Genomic DNA, 19,400 nt, shown 5'->3' on the forward strand with positions numbered 1-19,400 from the left:
GCACTTGGGTGTGGCAATTACCTTGACAGCGATTTCTATGTGACTGTAACGTCCCAACAGTGAAGTGTGGAGGAGGTTCTGTTATGGCGTGAGGGTGTTTCTTTTTGGAAGGACTAGGGCAATTGGTTATGGTGAAGTTCGACCTCAACACCAATGGGTACAAAGAAATTCTACCTGCCCTGTGGCAATACTTTGTGTCTCTACCAAAGTTCAGTTCTCAATCCCATCATGGGACAAACTAGAATGCTGTATCTGTACACGACCAACACACCCAACATAACCCGCATCACTATATGAAGCTCTCTTTGAGGAATAGAGGCAAACCACTCCACAAATCTATTCTTACTGCACTCACTGAGGCCAAAGTTGTCCCAACACCATATTGAAGAATGTGACTAAAATCGTATTTCCTCACATTCTATGTGCGTCCCCATTCTTTTGTCAACAAAGTGTATTTGTAGTGCCTTCATTCAATCTGTCAGTGCTCTATTAGCTTGTGGTAAGGGGGTTGTGCTTTTGTTTTTGTTAGAAAAGGTCCCCCAAAAAGCTTCTCGCGATCTCCAGTGATCTGCTGTAATACACTAATCTACCAAAATTATTTGGACACCTGAGGTAAGAATCAAAAGTAGTAGTTATTTACGTATGATAATAAGTAGGGCTCCTTTGGCCCTAATGACATTGGATACTATCCATGCCATACTTTCTACTAATGTCTGATACATGTCAGCTGGTATTTCCCTCCATTAATCCTGCAAAAGTTTAGCGAGTTCTTTCCAAGAAGGCGCAAGAAGCGTCCTCATTGGACATTGAGCAATGGAAGAACGTTCTATGGAGGGATGAATTGATTCACTCCATTTTCAAATCAGATGGCTGTATCAGAGTGTGGAGGATGTCTGGAGTACTCATTGTGCGGGATGTCTGGAGTATACCTTTTGCCCTAGTGTATGTTAAGTATGGTGGCGGTTTCATTATGGTCTCCAATGCTTTACATGGCATGGTCTTAGTCCCTTGGTTGTAGTGGCAAGAACCATGAACACTGAGGTGTACCCTGACATTCTAGACCATGTGCGGCTGACAATGTGGTAATACTCTAGGAGTGGTCAGCAATACTTCCAACAATGTGCCTTGTCAGAAATCCAATGTTGCTTTTGAGGATTATGGATGTTCCATGATTGGACTACCCTCTACAGAGTCCTGACCTGAACCCTACTGAACATCTTTGGGATGAACTAGAACATTGGGTTGGAAAATATGAACCGTGTTCATCATGCAGGATGAAAGGAAGGAACTACCAGCTGAAGTGTATCAGACGTTATTAGAAAGTATGCCACAGAGAGTTTCTGATGTCATTAGGGCCAAAAGTATTAACATATATAGATAAATAATACTTTTAATTCCTGTTCAGGTGTCCAATAACTTTTAGTAGGATAGTGTAAGTAAAGACACTCTGCAGAAAGAGTTCAATTCACCTGTAGAGTTACTTCAGTGGAATTAAAGACTTGCACAACTCTTATTTAAATCAGCGGGCTGTCCATATAATGCACTTACAGAAGTGTTATAACAGACGGTTATGGTTCATGGGTGCAGATGTTCCTTCTGTGTTTCCTTGTCATTCTAGTAATTTTTTTTTTAATCCTCCTCCTAGATCTCCTCAGTAAAGGAAGAGATGCAGCGCAACAAAGAAGGTAATGTTATAAAACGGTCATGATATTAGTGTCAGTGTAAGGACATCTAAGGAAGGAGCTCAGACATGAGTAGTAAATCCGTTCCGGTTGTCAGCTTAAGCAGTGATAGATTTACGGTTGTGCTGTGAACGTAGTGTAGCAATGAGTGAGGTTTGTAATAAGGTCTGTCTTTTTGATGACAAGTCTAAACCTGTCATTGAACTTCCTTATCGCCGTGTACGTACTAGACAGATCTTGAGAAAATCTTCTGTGTGGATCTTGAAGAATATAAGGATACGGAACAGAACTATGCGAGTGACTAGGGCTGAGTTGCAAGAACAGATATAGCTTGGGGAAATCGGGAACGCCAATTCTTGTTTTTAAAAAAAAAAAAAAAAAGGCCCAAAAGTGTGTTATACAGGATCATCAATATCAGTTAGATGAGAGTACAACGGTCACCGACCTGCTGTTACATAGAGTTCTGCGCTCTGGTAAACCTTGCAGCCTCTTCATTGTTTGCCAGGATCTGTGCCATATATTGTATCACAGCAATACCTGGTATTGCAGCTCATACCCATGCACTGAGCTGCAGAAAGGCCATGTGACCAATGAATATTATGTCACAGGCCAAGAAAGAAGCTGCAGCACGTGCCTGAGCACTGTGGCTCCTTGAGATTTCTGATCGGCCGGGGTACCAAGCGCCAGATCCTCACCGATCTGATATGCCCGACCTAAAGTAAGAGTAGGTCCTCCATAATTTCTTGAGTGCCCCTTAAACCACTTCACTGACCCTATGAGAATGCAGACTGGTGGAGTACTTGGAAATTAAAAGTACAGCGTGGGCCACGGAAAAGTAGTCTGGCACCGCACTCTTGCATTATTTCATATGCAGGCAGTGTGTGTGTAAAACCCATATTTGTACCGACAGGAATAGTTCCTGTAACGATTGATTTCTACATTTCCACTTGACATTTCCTCTTGTTTTTGCAGTCGAAGAGATGTTTGACCTCCCATCCTCCAGCAGTCTTCAGATGGATTCACTGGACCACGATTATGCAGAGCTACAGAGTTTCCAGAGTGACTTCAGTTATGATAATATTTGGGACTATGAAGTCAAGGAAAAAGATGTCAATCGCTTTTCATCACCCTCTTACCCTGGCCATTGTTTGCCAGGCATCCAAGGCAAGACTGTAACCAGCCGGTGGCTATAAAGAAGATGCTGCTGCAAGACTCCAACTGGAGTGGTATTCCAGGCTTGAACTCTTGTGAAGAACTTAATGCTGCTTTCTGGGTCACACCTTCTGTGTTGGAACGGTGCTGCTTCCATTCATTAGGCCTGGTGTCGAATGGCCCATCTAGGCCAACTGTTTTACTGGTTTTGTCAGTGAATTTCCAGTTTAGATTAAGAAACTCCTCATTTTGACTTATCCATTCTGTATACAAAAATATTGCAAAGGAGAGAATGAGGCGATTGTGGGTGCTACTTGTTTGCAACAAGGGTTTGGTTTTTTTACGTTTACTATGTGGATGCATGAGGCGCAACTGTTGCAGATTAAAAGATACAATTCCTAATTCTGGTATTAGATGCTTAATTGTATACACTTACAGCCAATCTAAAGGGGTTGAACCACGAACAAAGGGCATATGATTGTCACAGAGCGGAGTTCCCTACTTGTGCCCCCACTCTACGACCCAGAATGGAGAGCCGCTTGGTAAAAGCCGCTTCTATATTTCAGGATGTCTATTTATCTGAATGGCCCTCATATAATACTACAATGCCTGATTGGCCGTTGCTTCCATCAGCGGTTTGCTGGCATTGGGACCCGCGACAATTAGCGCGTCTGTTGTAAAGAGGTTGTCTCTGTCATGGCTGTCTCTTGTCCAAGGTTCCTGCTGTTTTGGAGCCATGCGCTGCCCTACATATTGACTTGCAGAACTCGCCATACAATTTCATCCGTGTAAGGATGCTTTACTAAATGGGCTCTCACTATACAACCATGGCTTCTGCAAGTTATGGAAAGTCCTACCAGCACCCTGTAACTATCGCAGCGAGTGTATTATGAGTAAAGCTAAAATAATGGAGGTTTCCACATCTTGTATTCCATTCTCATTAGCTCATCGTATGCACTTGGCATTCATTCACCATGTTCAAAGTGTGAAAGGGGTTATCAGAGACGTTAGAGGGGTTATACCAAGTTTTAAAGTTATTCCCTATCCTGTGAATAGAGGATATATTTATGATCGTGGGGGGCTGATAGTTGGGTATCCTACCAAACCCAATAATGGGGTCCGATCGGTATGCCACTGCTGCTCCATTCACTTCAATGACTGTGAGTGAGATTAGAGTTCAAGCACTTTTGCAATCTCCAGTGCGATCATTGAAGTGAATGAAGCAGCGGCACGCCTATGCGATCTCCATTTCATTTACTTAGAAACAGACTGGACCTGCATTCTAGAAATCTGCGGGGGTCTCATTGCTCAGACTCCCATTGATCATAGTTATCCCCTATCCTGTGGGTAGGGAATAATGTTATAACTTGGCATAATCTTTTTAAATATTGAGGGTCTACCCTTAGGATAGGTTGTTTGTACAAGGTCAATGGGGGTCCAACTCCTGACATTCCCACCGATCAGCTGTTTGAAGCAGCCATAATGCTCGAGCGAGCGCTGTGGCCTCTTTCTCGGCTTGTAAAATCACATTAAAGTTGTATGGTATTGAGTTTGAATACCAGAACAGCCGCTACACAACACGTTGTGCCGCGCCTGGTAACCAATGATGTGGCCATAGTGCTCACCTGAGTGCCATTGACCCTTCAAACAGCTGATTGATGGGTATGCTGGGGATTGGACCAGAATTGATCTTATGTCTATGACCGATCATGGATAGGTCAACAATATTTAAAGCGACTCTCCGGTCCTGGATAAACAAAGATGGCCGCACTACTGTGACTACCTGATGCACGCTGTGTATTAGTATGAATCGGTAGTCTAAGACCCTACATGCTGCTGGCCAGTACAGCTCACACGGGCATCCCTGGCCAATAAAAACAGATTGAGTCTCTTAGACTAATGGTACATTCTAATGTACAGTGTGCATCCGGTAGTCACAGAAGCTGGTTCGGCCATCTTTGATTATCGCTTAAGTCTTGGTAAATGCCTCTTAACATTGTGATAGTCACGAGCCACTCTCTGTAATGCCTTCTCATGTGAGTTACCAATCGCTGATATGTTGGTTGGTTTACACTGTAAATGTAAGTATATTTATATAATATTTCGGCCATAGACCTTTTTGGTTCCGTTTTTTTTATACTGGTTTAAAGGGTCATGTTCATCCTATTTAACATAATATGGTATTTATTAAGAATGGTTGCACTGTTAAGACTGTATATAATTTGTACGGAAAAGCAGTTTGAGGGTGGATGTTTTTTTTTTGTTCCAGAAATATTATACCTTTTTAATTTTTAAAATAAAACTCTCACCTCTCCCAGCAGGGCTGCCGCTTTTTCCTTCCTAATGTGCTCTTTTATTCCTCCTGAAGATGAATGAATAAGTGGGCTTCTGAGCATCGGATGTGTCCTTCCAAAGTCCGAAAATGTTAGCCGCCAGTGCTCGTGTATTCGCGACAATTTCCGAGTGGCATCTGTGGGTGCTGCCCAGAAATTAGTGCTGTTTATAAGCTGTGACTGCGCCAAATTCCCGATGGCCACCTGGCAATTGTTGGGAAAACCCTAAAGCTCATTTAATAGCATTATTGGACTGGATTTACATGAGTGTTTGTCTTTAGGCCACGTTTTTGAGCATCAGACAGTGTATTTGCACACGGAGCTGTGTTTTTGTTTTTTGTTTTTTTTAACTGTACTTTGCGCATTTTTATGCTCAAAACCTGCACAGTCCACACATGCAGCCACAGTCCGGCTCATTAAAATGGCTTATTAGTTTCATATGTTCTATTTCCCTGTGCAAATAAACAGGAAAATAGAACATGTTGCATATTTTGCGCGACTGAATTGCACACACAAAATAAGCACTTGTGAACGAGCCCCAATGGGTTCTATTCACTGCGTAGAGCATGTGCGAATATGGCCATGAAAAGTATTAACCCCATTCTTGTTAATGGAGTTGTATGCATGAGCGATCGTGGCATGTTTTAACTTTTCCCGTTCCTCGGAATGCATAACCGATTTTTCAATGGGACTGGAGAATGCATCACACGCCTTGAAAACAATGGGAAACGTTTGCCAATCCCGTGCCACGGCTGCAAACCACGTCGGAGTATCGCAACCTCCCAGAAGTGATAGGCGGTTTTCATTACTTCAGTACAGTTGCGATCCTCCAGGGCGGCTGAAAGGAAGTTTGAGTTTTTACCATTGTTTTCAATGGGAAACCGCAGATCGTATGGCGTGTGAGGTGCACACGAGTGCGATTTGTTTTCCGGCCCCATTGAAAACCAATGGGCGAGGCGTTCCGAGGGAATGCCCAAAGCTAGGACGTGCTGCAATTTTTTTTTTCCTGATGTGGGAAAAAATCACTCATGCATGTGACCTTATTCAAAAAAAAAAAGAATAATAAGGTCCATATCCGTGCATCTCGCAACGCACAAATCTTGCACGATTTTCTCGGCTGTATGAAAGCAGCCTCGTGGACAAAAGTAAATGACCCATCCCTGACAGACATACCTTTACCTAATAATGGCTCCAGGAGATGCTGAAGCCCCAGAGGAAGAGTCCTCTTGCTGTTGCAGGATGAAGGATAATAACATTGGTGATCGGTAAAGTTAATGCTAGTGGGACGGCGGGAATCACGAGCAATACATAGTGGTCCGGCAGCACTGAAACGCAGCTTTCCCAGATGGGCGAGGTAGATATATGCACAGCCACCAGTCAATGGGATCATGGACCTCCAATTCTGGGTCAATCCATAACAGTAAGGCAGGGGCGGCAGCATCAAAGGTATAGAATAAAGGGTAAAATCCTTTTATTGCTCCATATAGTAAAAGGCAACGTTTCGACTACATGTCTTTTTCGAGGCTTGAAAAAGACATGTAGACGAAACGTTGCCTTTTACTATATGGAGCAATAAAAGGATTTTAAACTTTATTCTACACCTTTGATGCTGCCGCCTCTGCCTTACTGTTGGGGAATCGCAAGCAGGCGCACATGCTGTCACATCGCGGGGCGGCTATTCCTCAGATACACCTGTCTGACTTTTTCACAGAGCTGCCAAATGTCAAGCTTGCTGTGGGAAGAAAACGTTCAGGCGGAGCGAGCCGGTGTAGTGTGTCACCCACATGTTCCCAGGAAGCCACGCTTTTGTGCTCTGGTCTGGATTGAAGGTCACAAGCCAAGGAAAGCCAAACCTGGCAAATAGTTTCCCATGTCCCCTGCAGATTTTTTTTTTTTTTTTTATGCGAGATCGCATCTTTGCTCCTGTGACTTTTGAGCATCAGCATTTTTTTTTCCAGTGTTTTTTTTTTTTTCCAGAATCTCACATTGCTGCCGCTCCCGTTAAAATCGCATGTTTTTTTTTAACAAAGTCAATAGGACTTTCTAATGTTGAAAACCACATTCCAACGCTCTCTCAACATTGCATCAGTGAAAACATCGCAGATGGGAAGGAAACCATAGAAAATCATTGGTTTCCTGATCTGCTTTTTTACTGACTCTTGCAGCATGCGGAAATCGCACGACTTTCCTGCCTGTGTGAAACCATCCTAGACTGCATTTACGCGGGGTTTATGTTCACAGCCCAGCACTGCATCCACCAGAGAACAGAATTGGCAGGTCTGCCATTGGCGCCCCATCCCTTTCACTGATGATGGTTGTGAAGGAACCTGGAGACACCATGGTACATTGAGATGCAATGTATGATTTTAAAGCAGTTGTCCCACTTCTAGATGTTTTGCTGCAGGAAGCTACATACAATGTGCAATGACTTGGATTGGTACTGCAGAGTTCTAAGTAAGTGAATGGGCATACATAACAAACCTGGGCCCGTTGCACAACCTGCAGAGCTGTCTGCTTCCCACAACTAGACGTGGCAAACCCCTTTTTAAATGTTCTCCTAATTCTTTTGAGCAGCACATAACACAGTTGTACCTTTTCAAGTCCTTAGAACTCATTCAGCAGTTTCTTCCCAATGACCAATCAGTGCCGTTTTAACAGCATTATGGTGTATGGCCCGGAGGGTCCTCCAGAATGGACTCTTACGTTTGTCCTGGCACACCTGTCTATGTGCTTCCCTAAGGCATAAAAGGTGCCGTACCTCAGAGAAACCTTGTTTCCCAGGGAGTCTCCACGACAGCACCACCTGAGATCGCCCCTCCTCCTGATAGGACAGGAACACACCGAGAGGTTAAAGTTCCCCCCCCCGTCCTCCCCTCCTCAGTGTTTTTCCTGTCCTGCCAGGAGGCAGGGTCACCGAGAGGGGCTGGTGGAGACGCCAGCCCGGAAGAAAGAAGCATACCGGCAGATCGGAGGGCAGTGCTCCAGCCTGTCCTCCCTTCTTGCAGAGCGACTCCCGGGACGCCACATGGGGTGGTCCCCCCGGGCCAGGTTCCTCCCGCGGCGGCCCATGGGGGGTGCAATGCGGGGCTCCAGCTCTCCTACGCGCCGGCTTAGGAACGTGCGCGGCGCCTCCGGCTTCCCCTTAACGAGCAGGGGAGGGGGCGGGGCGCCGCGGCGAGCGTGATGACGTCATCGCGCAGCACGGCCGGCGCTCGGAGGGGGCGGGGCTAAAATTTAAAGGCGCCAAAATTCAAAAAAAAAAAAAAAAAGAAAGGATTCAAAAGGAACCTGAGAGAAGATGGCGCCGAGCAAGGAAGCCACTCAGTGAGTATTGGCTTAAATGCCCCAAGAGTGTCTGCAGCACCAGTTAGTAAAGCAATGAGTGCTCCAGCACCAGAGGTCGCGGAATGCTCCACCGCGGCGGCAACCGTAAGTAGCCAGTGGGGCAAACAAGGCATGCATATTCGTATACGTTGTTAATGAATTTTGCATCCTTACACGTAAATTTTGTTGTCTGCCAGGGGGATAGAAGAGTTGCCCCTCCCAGAGCCAAAGCTAAAAAGTGCGCAGAATGTGGCGCAAGACTATCGGCTTCGCATGCCAGGCCATTATGCAAAGCATGCATAGCCAAGTTGGTCAAGGAGGAATCGGGGGGATTCCTCGAGGACGTCAGAAAACTCGTCCAAGAGGAAGTGCGGTCAGCGCTGTTGACCCCAAAAACTCCACCCAGAGGGGCATCGGGGACAAAGCGCCGAAGAAAAGCGCATACCCCGCAGGAGCTCTCAGACTCAGAGAGTTCAGGATCTGAACCGGAAGAGCTGATGCTTGAGGAGTCCTCAGAGGAAGAGGAATACCAAAAGTACCTCTTCCATAGAGAAGATTTAACGGAGCTGATTAACTCCGTTAGAGCTACACTGAAAATGGAGGAGCCCAAGGAACCCCGTTTAATGCAGGACGAGGTCTTTGGGGGTTTAGGGGAGAGGAAGAAACATACCTTCCCGGTCCATAGCAACGTAACAAAATTAATACTTAAGGAGTGGGAGAAGCCCGACACGGGATCCTTCTCGTCTAAGGGGGTGAAGAGGCGCTACCCGTTTGAGGAGGGGGTATGTGCGAATTGGGAGGAAGTACCCAAGGTAGACGTCCCAGTGGCTAAGGTGGCTAGGAGGACAACATTGCCCTTCGAGGACGCCACACAGCTTAGAGACCCAATGGATCGCAAGGCGGAGGGCCTACTAAGAAGATCCTGGGAGGCAGCGGCCAGTACGCTCAGGCCAGGGGTGGCAGCCACGTGCGTCGCCAGAACCCTGGGTGTGTGGCTCGAACAACTGGAGCTGCACATCTCGAGCAAAACACCAAGGGAGCAGATCATAGATTCCCTCCCTATGTTAAAGATGGCCACTAACTTCCTGGCAGACGCAGCAGCGGAGTCAGTGAAGCTTTCGGCAAAAGCAACGGCCCTAACCAACTCGGCCAGGAGGGTCCTCTGGCTGAAGTCATGGTCGGGCGACCTAACATCCAAGAATAAATTGTGCTCGCTACCCTTTCACGGCCAATTCCTCTTTGGTCCGGATCTAGATAAAATACTAGAGAAAGCGTCGGATAAGAAGAAGGGATTCCCGGAGGAAAGACAACGTAAGGGGAGGACCTTCTTCCGAACCCCGGCACAACAATCGGAACCCTATAAAGGCAAGGGCAAGATGGGCCGATGGAGTTACCCCAAGGGAGGCAGAGGGAGAAGCTTCCTCTTCAACCCGCACCAGGGGAACCCAGCCAAGCAGAAGCCCTGACGCCATCCCAGTGGGGGCGAGGCTGCAGGGCTTTGCGGATCGGTGGGCCTCGATCTGCAGGAGCCCGTGGATCCCGGAGATCCTGCAGCAGGGATACAGAATCGAGTTAGTATCCCCCCCCCCCCCCCCCCAGGAGAAAAGATATTATCACGCGAGGTCCAGTACAACAACTGTACCCGCTTCAGCAGGCGGTACAGGACCTAAGACATCTAAAGGCAGTGTCCCTCGTGCCACAGGAAGAGGAGACCTGGGGGCATTACTCCAGACTCTTTCTAGTAAAGAAACCCGGGGGAGGTTCACGCCTGATAATAAATCTAAAACCCCTGAACGTTTTCATAAAATATCGAAAATTCAGGATGGAGTCCATCACATCAGCGGTAAAGTTGATCCCCAGGGGGGCCTACATGGCCTCGATCGACCTGAAAGATGCCTATCTGCATGTACCGATCCACAGGGACTCAAGGAAGTACCTAAGGTTCGCGTTGGAAATGGGCAGCAAGACAAGGCATCTTCAATTCAGATGCCTTCCCTTTGGAATCTCCTCAGCACCCCGCATCTTCACGAAGATCATGGCGGAGGTTGCAGCCTACCTAAGGCAGAGGTCGATCCTAATAATCCCATACCTGGACGACATACTAATCATAGCCGAGTCCAGGGAACGCCTAGTAGAGAACTTGGCAACAGTGCTCAGCCTGTTACAGTTCCTAGGTTGGATCATAAATTGGGAGAAGTCCAGCCTAAACCCCAGCACGGAGAAGGTGTTTTTAGGCATAACACTCGACTCAGAGGCCCAATGCTCCTTCCTCCCCGAGGCAAAGGGGCAGAAAATTCGGCACATGGTAAAATCCTTTATGCAGAGACGGTCATGCACAATCCGGGAGGCTATGTCCCTCCTAGGAAGTCTAACATCATGCATCCCGGGGGTAGCATGGGCACAGGCACATACCAGACCCCTGCAAGCAGCAGTCCTCGCAGCATGGGACGGCAGGCAGGCTTCGTTAGAAAACAGAATACAGATCAGGAACTCGGTAAGGGTATCCTTACGCTGGTGGACGTCCCCAAGAAATCTAAGAAAAGGAGTCCACTGGATATTGCACCCGGCAGTACAGATCACGACAGATGCAAGCTCCTGGGGGTGGGGGGCGCACGTCGGAGACCAGCTCCTACAGGGCCCATGGCCACCGCAGACGAAGCATCAATCCTCAAACTACAGGGAGCTACAAGCAATCTGGAAGGCCCTGCAGCACCTGGGGGAGACGGTAAGAAACCAACATATACGGGTACTGTAGGACAACACCACGGCAGTGGCCCATATCCGACACCAGGGGGGCACGAGGTCACCAGCTCTGCAAAGTATCGCGCAAAGGATATTTAGCTGGGCGGAGGGCCGCATCATCTCACTGTCAGCGGTACACTTAAAGGGATCTCTGAATCAAAGAGCAGACTTCCTCAGCCGGGGGCGCTTAGACCCAGGGGAATGGTCCTTATCCCAGGAGGCATTCCGGATAGTGACGGACAAATGGGGTCTCCCGCAAATAGACCTATTCGCGTCAAAACAAAACGCCAAGGTGACGAACTTCTTCTCCCTCAGACGGGAAGACCAACCGACAGCGGTGGACGCCCTGAGCCAGGACTGGGGAGGAGAACTGGCGTACGCATTTCCCCCGATCCCACTAATCCCAAGGGTACTACAGCACTTCAGGTCACAACCGTGCACCCTGATCCTTGTGGCTCCCTTTTGGCCAAGAAGGAGCTGGTTCAGCCTCCTGAGAGACTTGAGCATCCAGGAGCCAGTTACCCTTCCGGCTCAGGAGAATCTCCTAACGCAGGGACCCCTGAACTACCCCGACGTAAGCAGACTTCATCTAACAGCTTGGTTACTGAAGAATCCATACTGAGGGGCAGGGGATTCTCAAGCAAGGTAGTCAGAACGCTAATGGCAAGCAGGAAAGAGACTACCAACCGCATATACCAGAGAATCTGGAGGAGGTTTACCTCTTGGAGACAAGAGAGAGGCTCCTCAGGCAGCAGTGCGGACGTCCCTCTGATCCTGGACTTTCTACAGGACGGCCTGGATATGGGCCTCGCCCCAAGCACCCTAAGAGTCCAAACGGCAGCCCTTAGCGCCCTGTTTGACACTAAGTTATCCGGGGACAGGTGGATCAATAGATTCCTGGCAGCGGCAGATAGGCTTCGACCCAGGTCCACCAATATTTGCCCAGACTGGAACCTTAATTTAGTCTTGAGGGCCATGACAGGGGACCCCTTCGAACCAATGGAGGGGCTCTCATTAAAAATGCTCACAGTAAAAACTATCTTCCTAGTGGCAATTTCCTCAGCCAGGCGGGTCAGCGAGCTACAGGCCCTATCCATACGCCACCCGCTCCTCAAGATTACAGATACCAAGTTAGTCTTTAAAACAGACCCGACCTTTTTGCCTAAGGTGGTATCCCCATTCCATAGGGCCCATGACATAATAATACCCTCGTTCTATAATCACCCAAAAGACGAGAGCGAGCGAACCCTAAGCTGTTTGGACGTCAGAAGAGCAGTCTTGACGTACATCGAGGCCACAGGCCCATGGAGGCAGGACGACAACCTGTTCGTCCAATATTCAGGCCCTAATAAGGGAAAGAAAGCAGCCAAAAGCTCTATAGCCAGGTGGATTCGCCTGGCCATTAGCGAGTCATATAAGGCTTTGGGGAAGGAGGCCCCCTCGGCTCTTAAAGCCCATTCCACAAGGGCAGTAGCGACCTCATGGGCCGAGCATGGCTCGGCATCAGTAGAGCAAATATGTAAGGCAGCAGTATGGAAAAAGCCCCATACTTTCGTCAAACACTACAGGGTAAAGGTGCAGCTAGACGAGGACATGTCCTTCGGTCGTAAGGTCCTCTCAGCGGCAATCCCACCCTAGAATTACTTTAGTTGATACGTCTCAGGTGGTGCTGTCGTGGAGACTCCCTGGGAAAGGTAGGATTATACCTACCCGATAATCAGGTTTCCAGGAGTCTCCACGACAGCACCCGTACATTCCCTCCCCAAGAAAGAATAATGTATATAAAAATAATTAAATAAATAAAGGATAATAAAATAAAAAGTATACCAGATAGGAAAAAATTTAAGTTAGCTCCTACCCCGGCAGTTTCGTTATAATACACTGAGGAGGGGAGGACGGGGGGGGGAACTTTAACCTCTCGGTGTGTTCCTGTCCTATCAGGAGGAGGCGATCTCAGGTGGTGCTGTCGTGGAGACTCCTGGAAACCTGATTATCGGGTAGGTATAATCCTACCTTTCTCCCTTCCTAAGCTAGAAGCTTGGTGTTGACAATAGCTGGTTGCCTATTGGCTATATATCAAGCCTCCACTATTTGGTGGGAGAGTCCAGAGCTGGAAACATCAGTATGGGTCTCTATGCAGATGGGGAGGTGAGCAGAGAAAGTGCGAGAAGAGAGAAAGTGAAGTAGGAGTCAGAGCAGTCGGAGAGGAGGTGTGTTAGAAGTGCAGCCGAGCATGCAGCGATTCAACAAGCTTACAGGGGGTAGTGAGGTCCCTTTCAGCTACCTTGTTCTAGCAGTGAGAAAATCAGAGTTGGAGGCCATCGTTCCACTAAAACAGTAAGTTAAACTACCCAGTGAATTTAAAGTCCGGATTAGTTCAGTGGCCATTTCCATTCTCATCCAAGACCTGCATCTTACACTTCCAGTAAGCCCATCAGATAGTCAAAACTGTGGGGAAATCCTTACTGAGTAACCTCTAGAGAAAACAGAGAGAGTTGAAGCAAAGTGGTCAAATTGTAATTCTACAGTTTTCAACATGTCAATTAACTGCATCATTGCTGGCTCTGCTAAATCATTGTAACGCTGCAAAGTCTGAGTGAATTTCAACTGTTTATTTCAAAAGCTTAAGTAAAACTGCGGGCTCCCAGTTTACTAAGACACGCTAACTGGACTCATCTCAAGTTATTTAGTAGAGATGAGCGAGCGTACTCGGAAAAGCACTACTCGCTCAAGTAATTTGCTTTATCCGAGTATCGCTGTGCTCGTCCCTGAAGATTCGGGTGCCGGCACGGAGCGGGGAGCTGCAGGGGAGAGCCGGGAGGAATGGAGGGGAGATCTCTCTCTCCCGCCCGCTCTCCCCTGCTCCCTGCTGCGACTCACCTGGCAGCCGCAGCGGCACCCGAATCTTCAGGGACGAGCACAGCGATACTCGGATAAAGCAAATTACTCGAGCGAGTAGTGCTTTTCCGAGTACGCTCGCTCATCTCTATTATTTAGTCATCGTTACATTTCATTTCTGCTGAAATCTATATATGATTTAGGCATGCGGCAGGCACGGGACAACGTTGAGAAACCTCAGGAAGACTAGCGAGTTAGTAACCAGCGGCCTAAACCGGAGAAACAGAAGGGTCCAATTTTCTCTTGCACTGTAGACCTCTTTGTTGATAGTGCCAGGCTACTTTACACTAGAAAGTAATACAACGATGTACTACGCTTCACAAGATTTGGCAGGAGATCTCTTTTTATTATAGAATTTGTGGATAATTTACAATAGGAATTATGGGTAATTTGAAAGTGAAACAAAGTGACAAAAATAAAGTCGTCACACATGACATAGACAGATTGGAGTCAAGTTCATATCCCGACACACAACATTTATCCTCTATGTATGTTAACATTTCAATGCACCATGTCTCATATATTAGTGTGGGGCCCCCGGGCAAGTACCCATCAGGCCTTGCAAGAAGGCACTGCCACCAATAGAAAGTCAATTACAGGTTCTCTGCCAACCTTCTGACAGCTGCACAGCAATGATATGCAATGGTATGGGAATGAGGAATGTACAGAACGGGGTAGATCTGTAGTTTAGCATTCTTGGAAAATTGTGTGACAAACCTGAAATATTCATATTGGTCGCCACTCAGTGTTTGAACAGCTTGACTATATTTAAGGATCTAATATCTAATCAACTGCAACAAAATTGCAATTTCATCTCAAGTATCTATGCTAATGTAATTTGATTTTATTTGCCTTTACGACAGCTGCATGACATTGAGTGATAGCAATAAAATGTTTATTGGTATACCAAAATAATTTTCCCCCAGTCGTCTCCACGACAGCACCAATGAGATTGCCTCCTCCTGGTAGGACAGGAACATACTGAGAGGTTAAAAGCTCCCCCCCTTCCCCACCTTCCTCAGTGTCTTCCTGTCCTGCCAGGAGGCAGGATCTATGAGAGGAGCTGGTGGAGAAGCCAGCGAAAGTATACAGGCGGATCGGAAGGCAGTGGCTCACCCTGTCATCCCTTCGCAGCCAGACGACTCCCGGGACGCCACATGGGGTGGTAACCCCCGGGCCAGGTTCCTCCCGCGGCGGCCCATGGGGGGTTCAAAGCGGGAGCCTCAGTCCCCCTCGTCCTCCGGCAGAAATTACAGCGCGGCGCTCCAGGAAGCCCTTTGACGGCAGGGGGCGGGGCGCCGCATCTCGCGTCCAGCGCGATGACGTCATCGCGTCTGCATTAGGAGCGGAGGGGGCGGGGCTTAGCGCAGGAGCGCGAAAATTCAAATAGGAACCTGAGAGAAGCCAGAACACCAGCACTACAGGTCGCAGGGCGTCTGCAGCACTGGTATAAAGATGAGTGCTCCAGCCCCAGAGACAGCTGAAACCTCAGCCTCAGCGGCCGTAAGTAGCCAGTGCGGCAAAAATACAATGCAAATATCCAGTATGCTGTATATGGAAAAATTGCATGTTTACCCGCAAAAATGCTTTGTTTGTCAGGGGGATAAAAAAGACATCCCCCCCCCCAGAACAAAACTGCGAAAGTGCGTGGAATGCGGGACGAGACTGCCAGCCACGTATCAGAGGCCTCTATGCAAGGCATGCGTGACTAGGCTAGTCAGAGAGGAATCGGGGGGATTCCTGGATGACGTTAGGAAGCTGGTGAAGGAGGAGGTGCGATCAGCTCTAACGTCACTGCCGGCACCGCCAGCAAAACGCCAAAGAAAGGCGTATGTTCCCGAGGAGCCTTCTGATTCCGAGAATTCCATCGGATCAGAGCAAGAGGAACAGGCGGCCGAAGAGTCCTCGGAGGAGGACTACAGGAAATATTTGTTCCATCAAGACGAGTTGACGGAACTAATTAAATCAGTCAGGGCTACGTTAAAAATAGAACAGCCCAGAGAGCCACGGACTCTACAGGACGAAATATTCGGTGGACTTGGGGAGAGGCGTAAACATACCTTCCCGGTCCACAAAAACATCTCTAAAATAATTCAGAGAGAGTGGAGTAAACCAGACGCAGGTTCCTTCTCCGCTCGAGGCGTAAAAAGGAGATACCCCCTGGAGGAGGAAGCTTGCGCAAGCTGGGACGAAATACTTAAGGTAGACGTCCCGGTGGCCAAGGTAGCCAAGAGGACGACTCTTCCCTTTGAGGATGCCGCACAGCTAAAAGACCCCATGGATCGCAAGGCAGAGGGACTCCTAAAGAAATCATGGGAGGCAGCGGCAAACATCCTTAGGCCAGGGATCGCAGCCACTTGCGTGGCGCGGACCCTGGGGGTATGGTTAGAGCAGCTGGAACTACACCTGACCAACAAAACACCGAGGGATCAGATCCTTAACTCCCTTCCCATCTTGCGCATGGCCACTAACTTCCTAGCGGACGCCGCGGCCGAGACCGTCAAACTCTCAGCAAAAGCCACAGCCCGCTCTAACTCAGCCAGAAGGGTGTTATGGCTGAGATCATGGTCAGGCGACCTGGCCTCGAAAAACAAATTGTGTGCCCTCCCATTCTACGGCCAATTTCTATTCGGACCGGACCTAGATAAAATTCTAGAAAAGGCGGCCGACAGGAAAAAAGGGTTCCCTGAGGAAAAACCACAGAGAGTGAAGACCTTTCCCCGGGCCCCAATGCAGCAGCCCGAGGCCTACCGAGGCAAGGGCAAGACAGGCCGCTGGAGTTACCCCAAGGGGGGCAGAGGAAGGAATATCCTCTTCAACCCCCACCAGGGGGAGCCGAAGCAAAGACCCTGACGCCATCCCCGTAGGGGCAAGGCTGGGGAGCTTTGTGGATCAATGGGCCGCAATCTGCGGGGGCCCATGGATCCCAAAGATCCTACAGTATGGATACCAGATAGAGCTGGTGTCCATCCCCAGAAGAAAATTTATTACCACGCGAGCCCCAAAAAAACAGCTACATTTACTAGGGCAAAGCGTGCGCGACTTGCAACGGTTAAACGCAATATCTCCCGTACCGCGAAACGAGGAAGCCCAGGGCTATTACTCCAGGCTCTTTTTAGTAAAAAAAAACCGGCGGGAAACACCGGACGATAATAAACCTGAAAGACCTGAACACCTGCGTCCGATACAGGAGATTCAAAATGGAAACCATCTTCTCGACAATAAAGTTGATCCCCAGAGGAGCCTACATGGCGTCCATCGATCTAAAGGACGCTTATTTTCACATCCCGATCCACAAAGATTCACAGAAATACCTGCGGTTCGCAGTGGACATGGGCAGAAGAATAGAGCACCACCAGTTCAGATGCCTGCCCTTCGGGATATCCTCAGCTCCCAGAATCTTTACCAAGATTATGGCGGAGGTAGCCGCCCACTTGAGAGAAAAATCGATCCTAGTAGTACCGTACCTGGACGATATTCTATTAATAGCAGAGTCCAAAAAACTCCTAACCAAACACCTGGAGACAGTGCTACAACTTCTCCAATCATTGGGATGGATCATAAACTGGGAAAAATCCAGCCTAGATCCCGGCAAGCAGAAGACGTTTCTGGGAATAACTCTCGACTCAGAATCGCAATGCTCCTACCTCCCCGAGGAGAGAATACAAAAAATCCGCAGAATAGTCAAAACCTTCCTACGAAGACGATTCTGCACAATTCGGGAGGCAATGTCTCTCCTGGGGAGCTTGACATCATGCATCCCAGGAGTAGCATGGGCCCAGGCCCACACCAGAGCCCTGCAGGCCGTAGTCCTATCCTCGTGGGACAAAAGGCAGTCCTCGTTAGGGGCAAGGATGTACATCCCAAACAGGGCAAAAACATCCCTGCGTTGGTGGACATCCCCAGAGAACCTGCGGAGAGGGGTTCACTGGCTACAAAACCCAGCCATCCACATCACAACAGACGCAAGCGCCTGTGGATGGGGAGCGCATGTGGGGAACCAATTCTTTCAGGGTCCCTGGCCTCAGAGGATAAAAGAACAGTCCTCAAATTTCAGAGAACTACAGGCAGTTTGGCAGGTTCTACAGCAGTTGGGCAACTCGCTACAGAACCAACACATAAAAATACTGTCAGACAATGTCACCGCGGTCGCTCACATACGACACCAAGGGGGCACAAGATCTCCCCCACTGCAAAGCATCGCACAGAAAATCTTTCACTGGGCGGAGGGCCGGATCCTCTCGATCACGGCAACCCACTTAAAGGGGACACTAAACGAAAAAGCAGACTTCCTCAGCAGGAAGCAGATAGACCCAGGAGAGTGGTCCCTCTCCCCAGAGGCATTCAGAATCTTAACCAACCGGTGGGGGACCCCACAGTTGGACCTCTTCGCAACCAGGGAGAACACAAAAGTAGGCAACTTTTTCTCCCTCCGGCCAGGAGATCGTCCGATAGCGGTAGACGCCCTAGGCCAGGACTGGGGACAAGGACTGGCCTACGCCTTTCCTCCCATACCACTAATCCCCAGTGTTTTACAGCACTTCAGAACCCAGGGATGCACGCTAATCCTAGTGACCCCCTTCTGGCCGAAAAGAAGCTGGTTCGGTCTTCTGACAACACTGAGCGTCCAGGACCCAGTCACCTTCCCTACCTGGACGGATCTTCTATCGCAGGGGCCACTGAACCACCCCGGCCTAGACAAACTCCATTTAACGGCATGGCTCTTGAGGAATCCTCGCTAAGAAAGAAAGGATTCTCAGAGAAAGTAGTAGAAACCCTAATGTCCAGTAGGAAAAAGACGACCCACCTGATCTACCAGAAGGTCTGGAGAAAGTTTTCCTCATGGAGACAGGGAAGGGATCGTGGGGATTCTATCCCCGACACTCCGCTAATCTTAGAATTCCTGCAGGAGGGCTTAGAGATGGGCCTCTCCCCGAGCACCCTAAAAGTCCAAGTTTCAGCCCTTAGCGCTATCTGCGACACAAAATTCGCAGACGATTGATGGGTCCACAGGTTCCTAACAGCAGCAGCTAGATTACGCCCTAGGCCCATAAACCTGTTCCCAGACTGGAACCTTAATTGGGTTCTAGGGGCCATGACAGCGGTACCATTCGAACCGATCGAGGCGCTACCTATAAGAATGCTTACAATCAAGACCATCTTCCTAGTAGCCATTACATCCGCAAGACGGGTTAGCGAACTACAGGCCTTGTCCATCCGCCACCCGTTTATGAAAATTGCAGACACCAAACTAATATTTAAAACAGAC

General features: G+C 48.6%; 1 protein-coding gene across 1 annotated transcript in view; it reads left to right on the plus strand.

The window, feature by feature from the left end:
* PLEKHN1 (pleckstrin homology domain containing N1) overlaps positions 1-5,151 on the plus strand; it is a 55,669-nt gene extending 50,518 nt beyond the window's left edge. Inside the window, exons 15-16 of the mRNA XM_066606891.1 lie at positions 1,646-1,685; positions 2,655-5,151. Of these exons, the coding sequence (XP_066462988.1) occupies positions 1,646-1,685; positions 2,655-2,875 (261 nt within the window). The 3' untranslated portion in view covers positions 2,876-5,151. The remainder of the gene's footprint in view (positions 1-1,645; positions 1,686-2,654) is intronic.
* The last annotated feature ends 14,249 nt before the right edge of the window (positions 5,152-19,400 follow it).

This window comes from Eleutherodactylus coqui, chromosome 6 (genome assembly GCF_035609145.1).
Source record: "Eleutherodactylus coqui strain aEleCoq1 chromosome 6, aEleCoq1.hap1, whole genome shotgun sequence".
Lineage (NCBI taxonomy): Eukaryota > Metazoa > Chordata > Amphibia > Anura > Eleutherodactylidae > Eleutherodactylus > Eleutherodactylus coqui.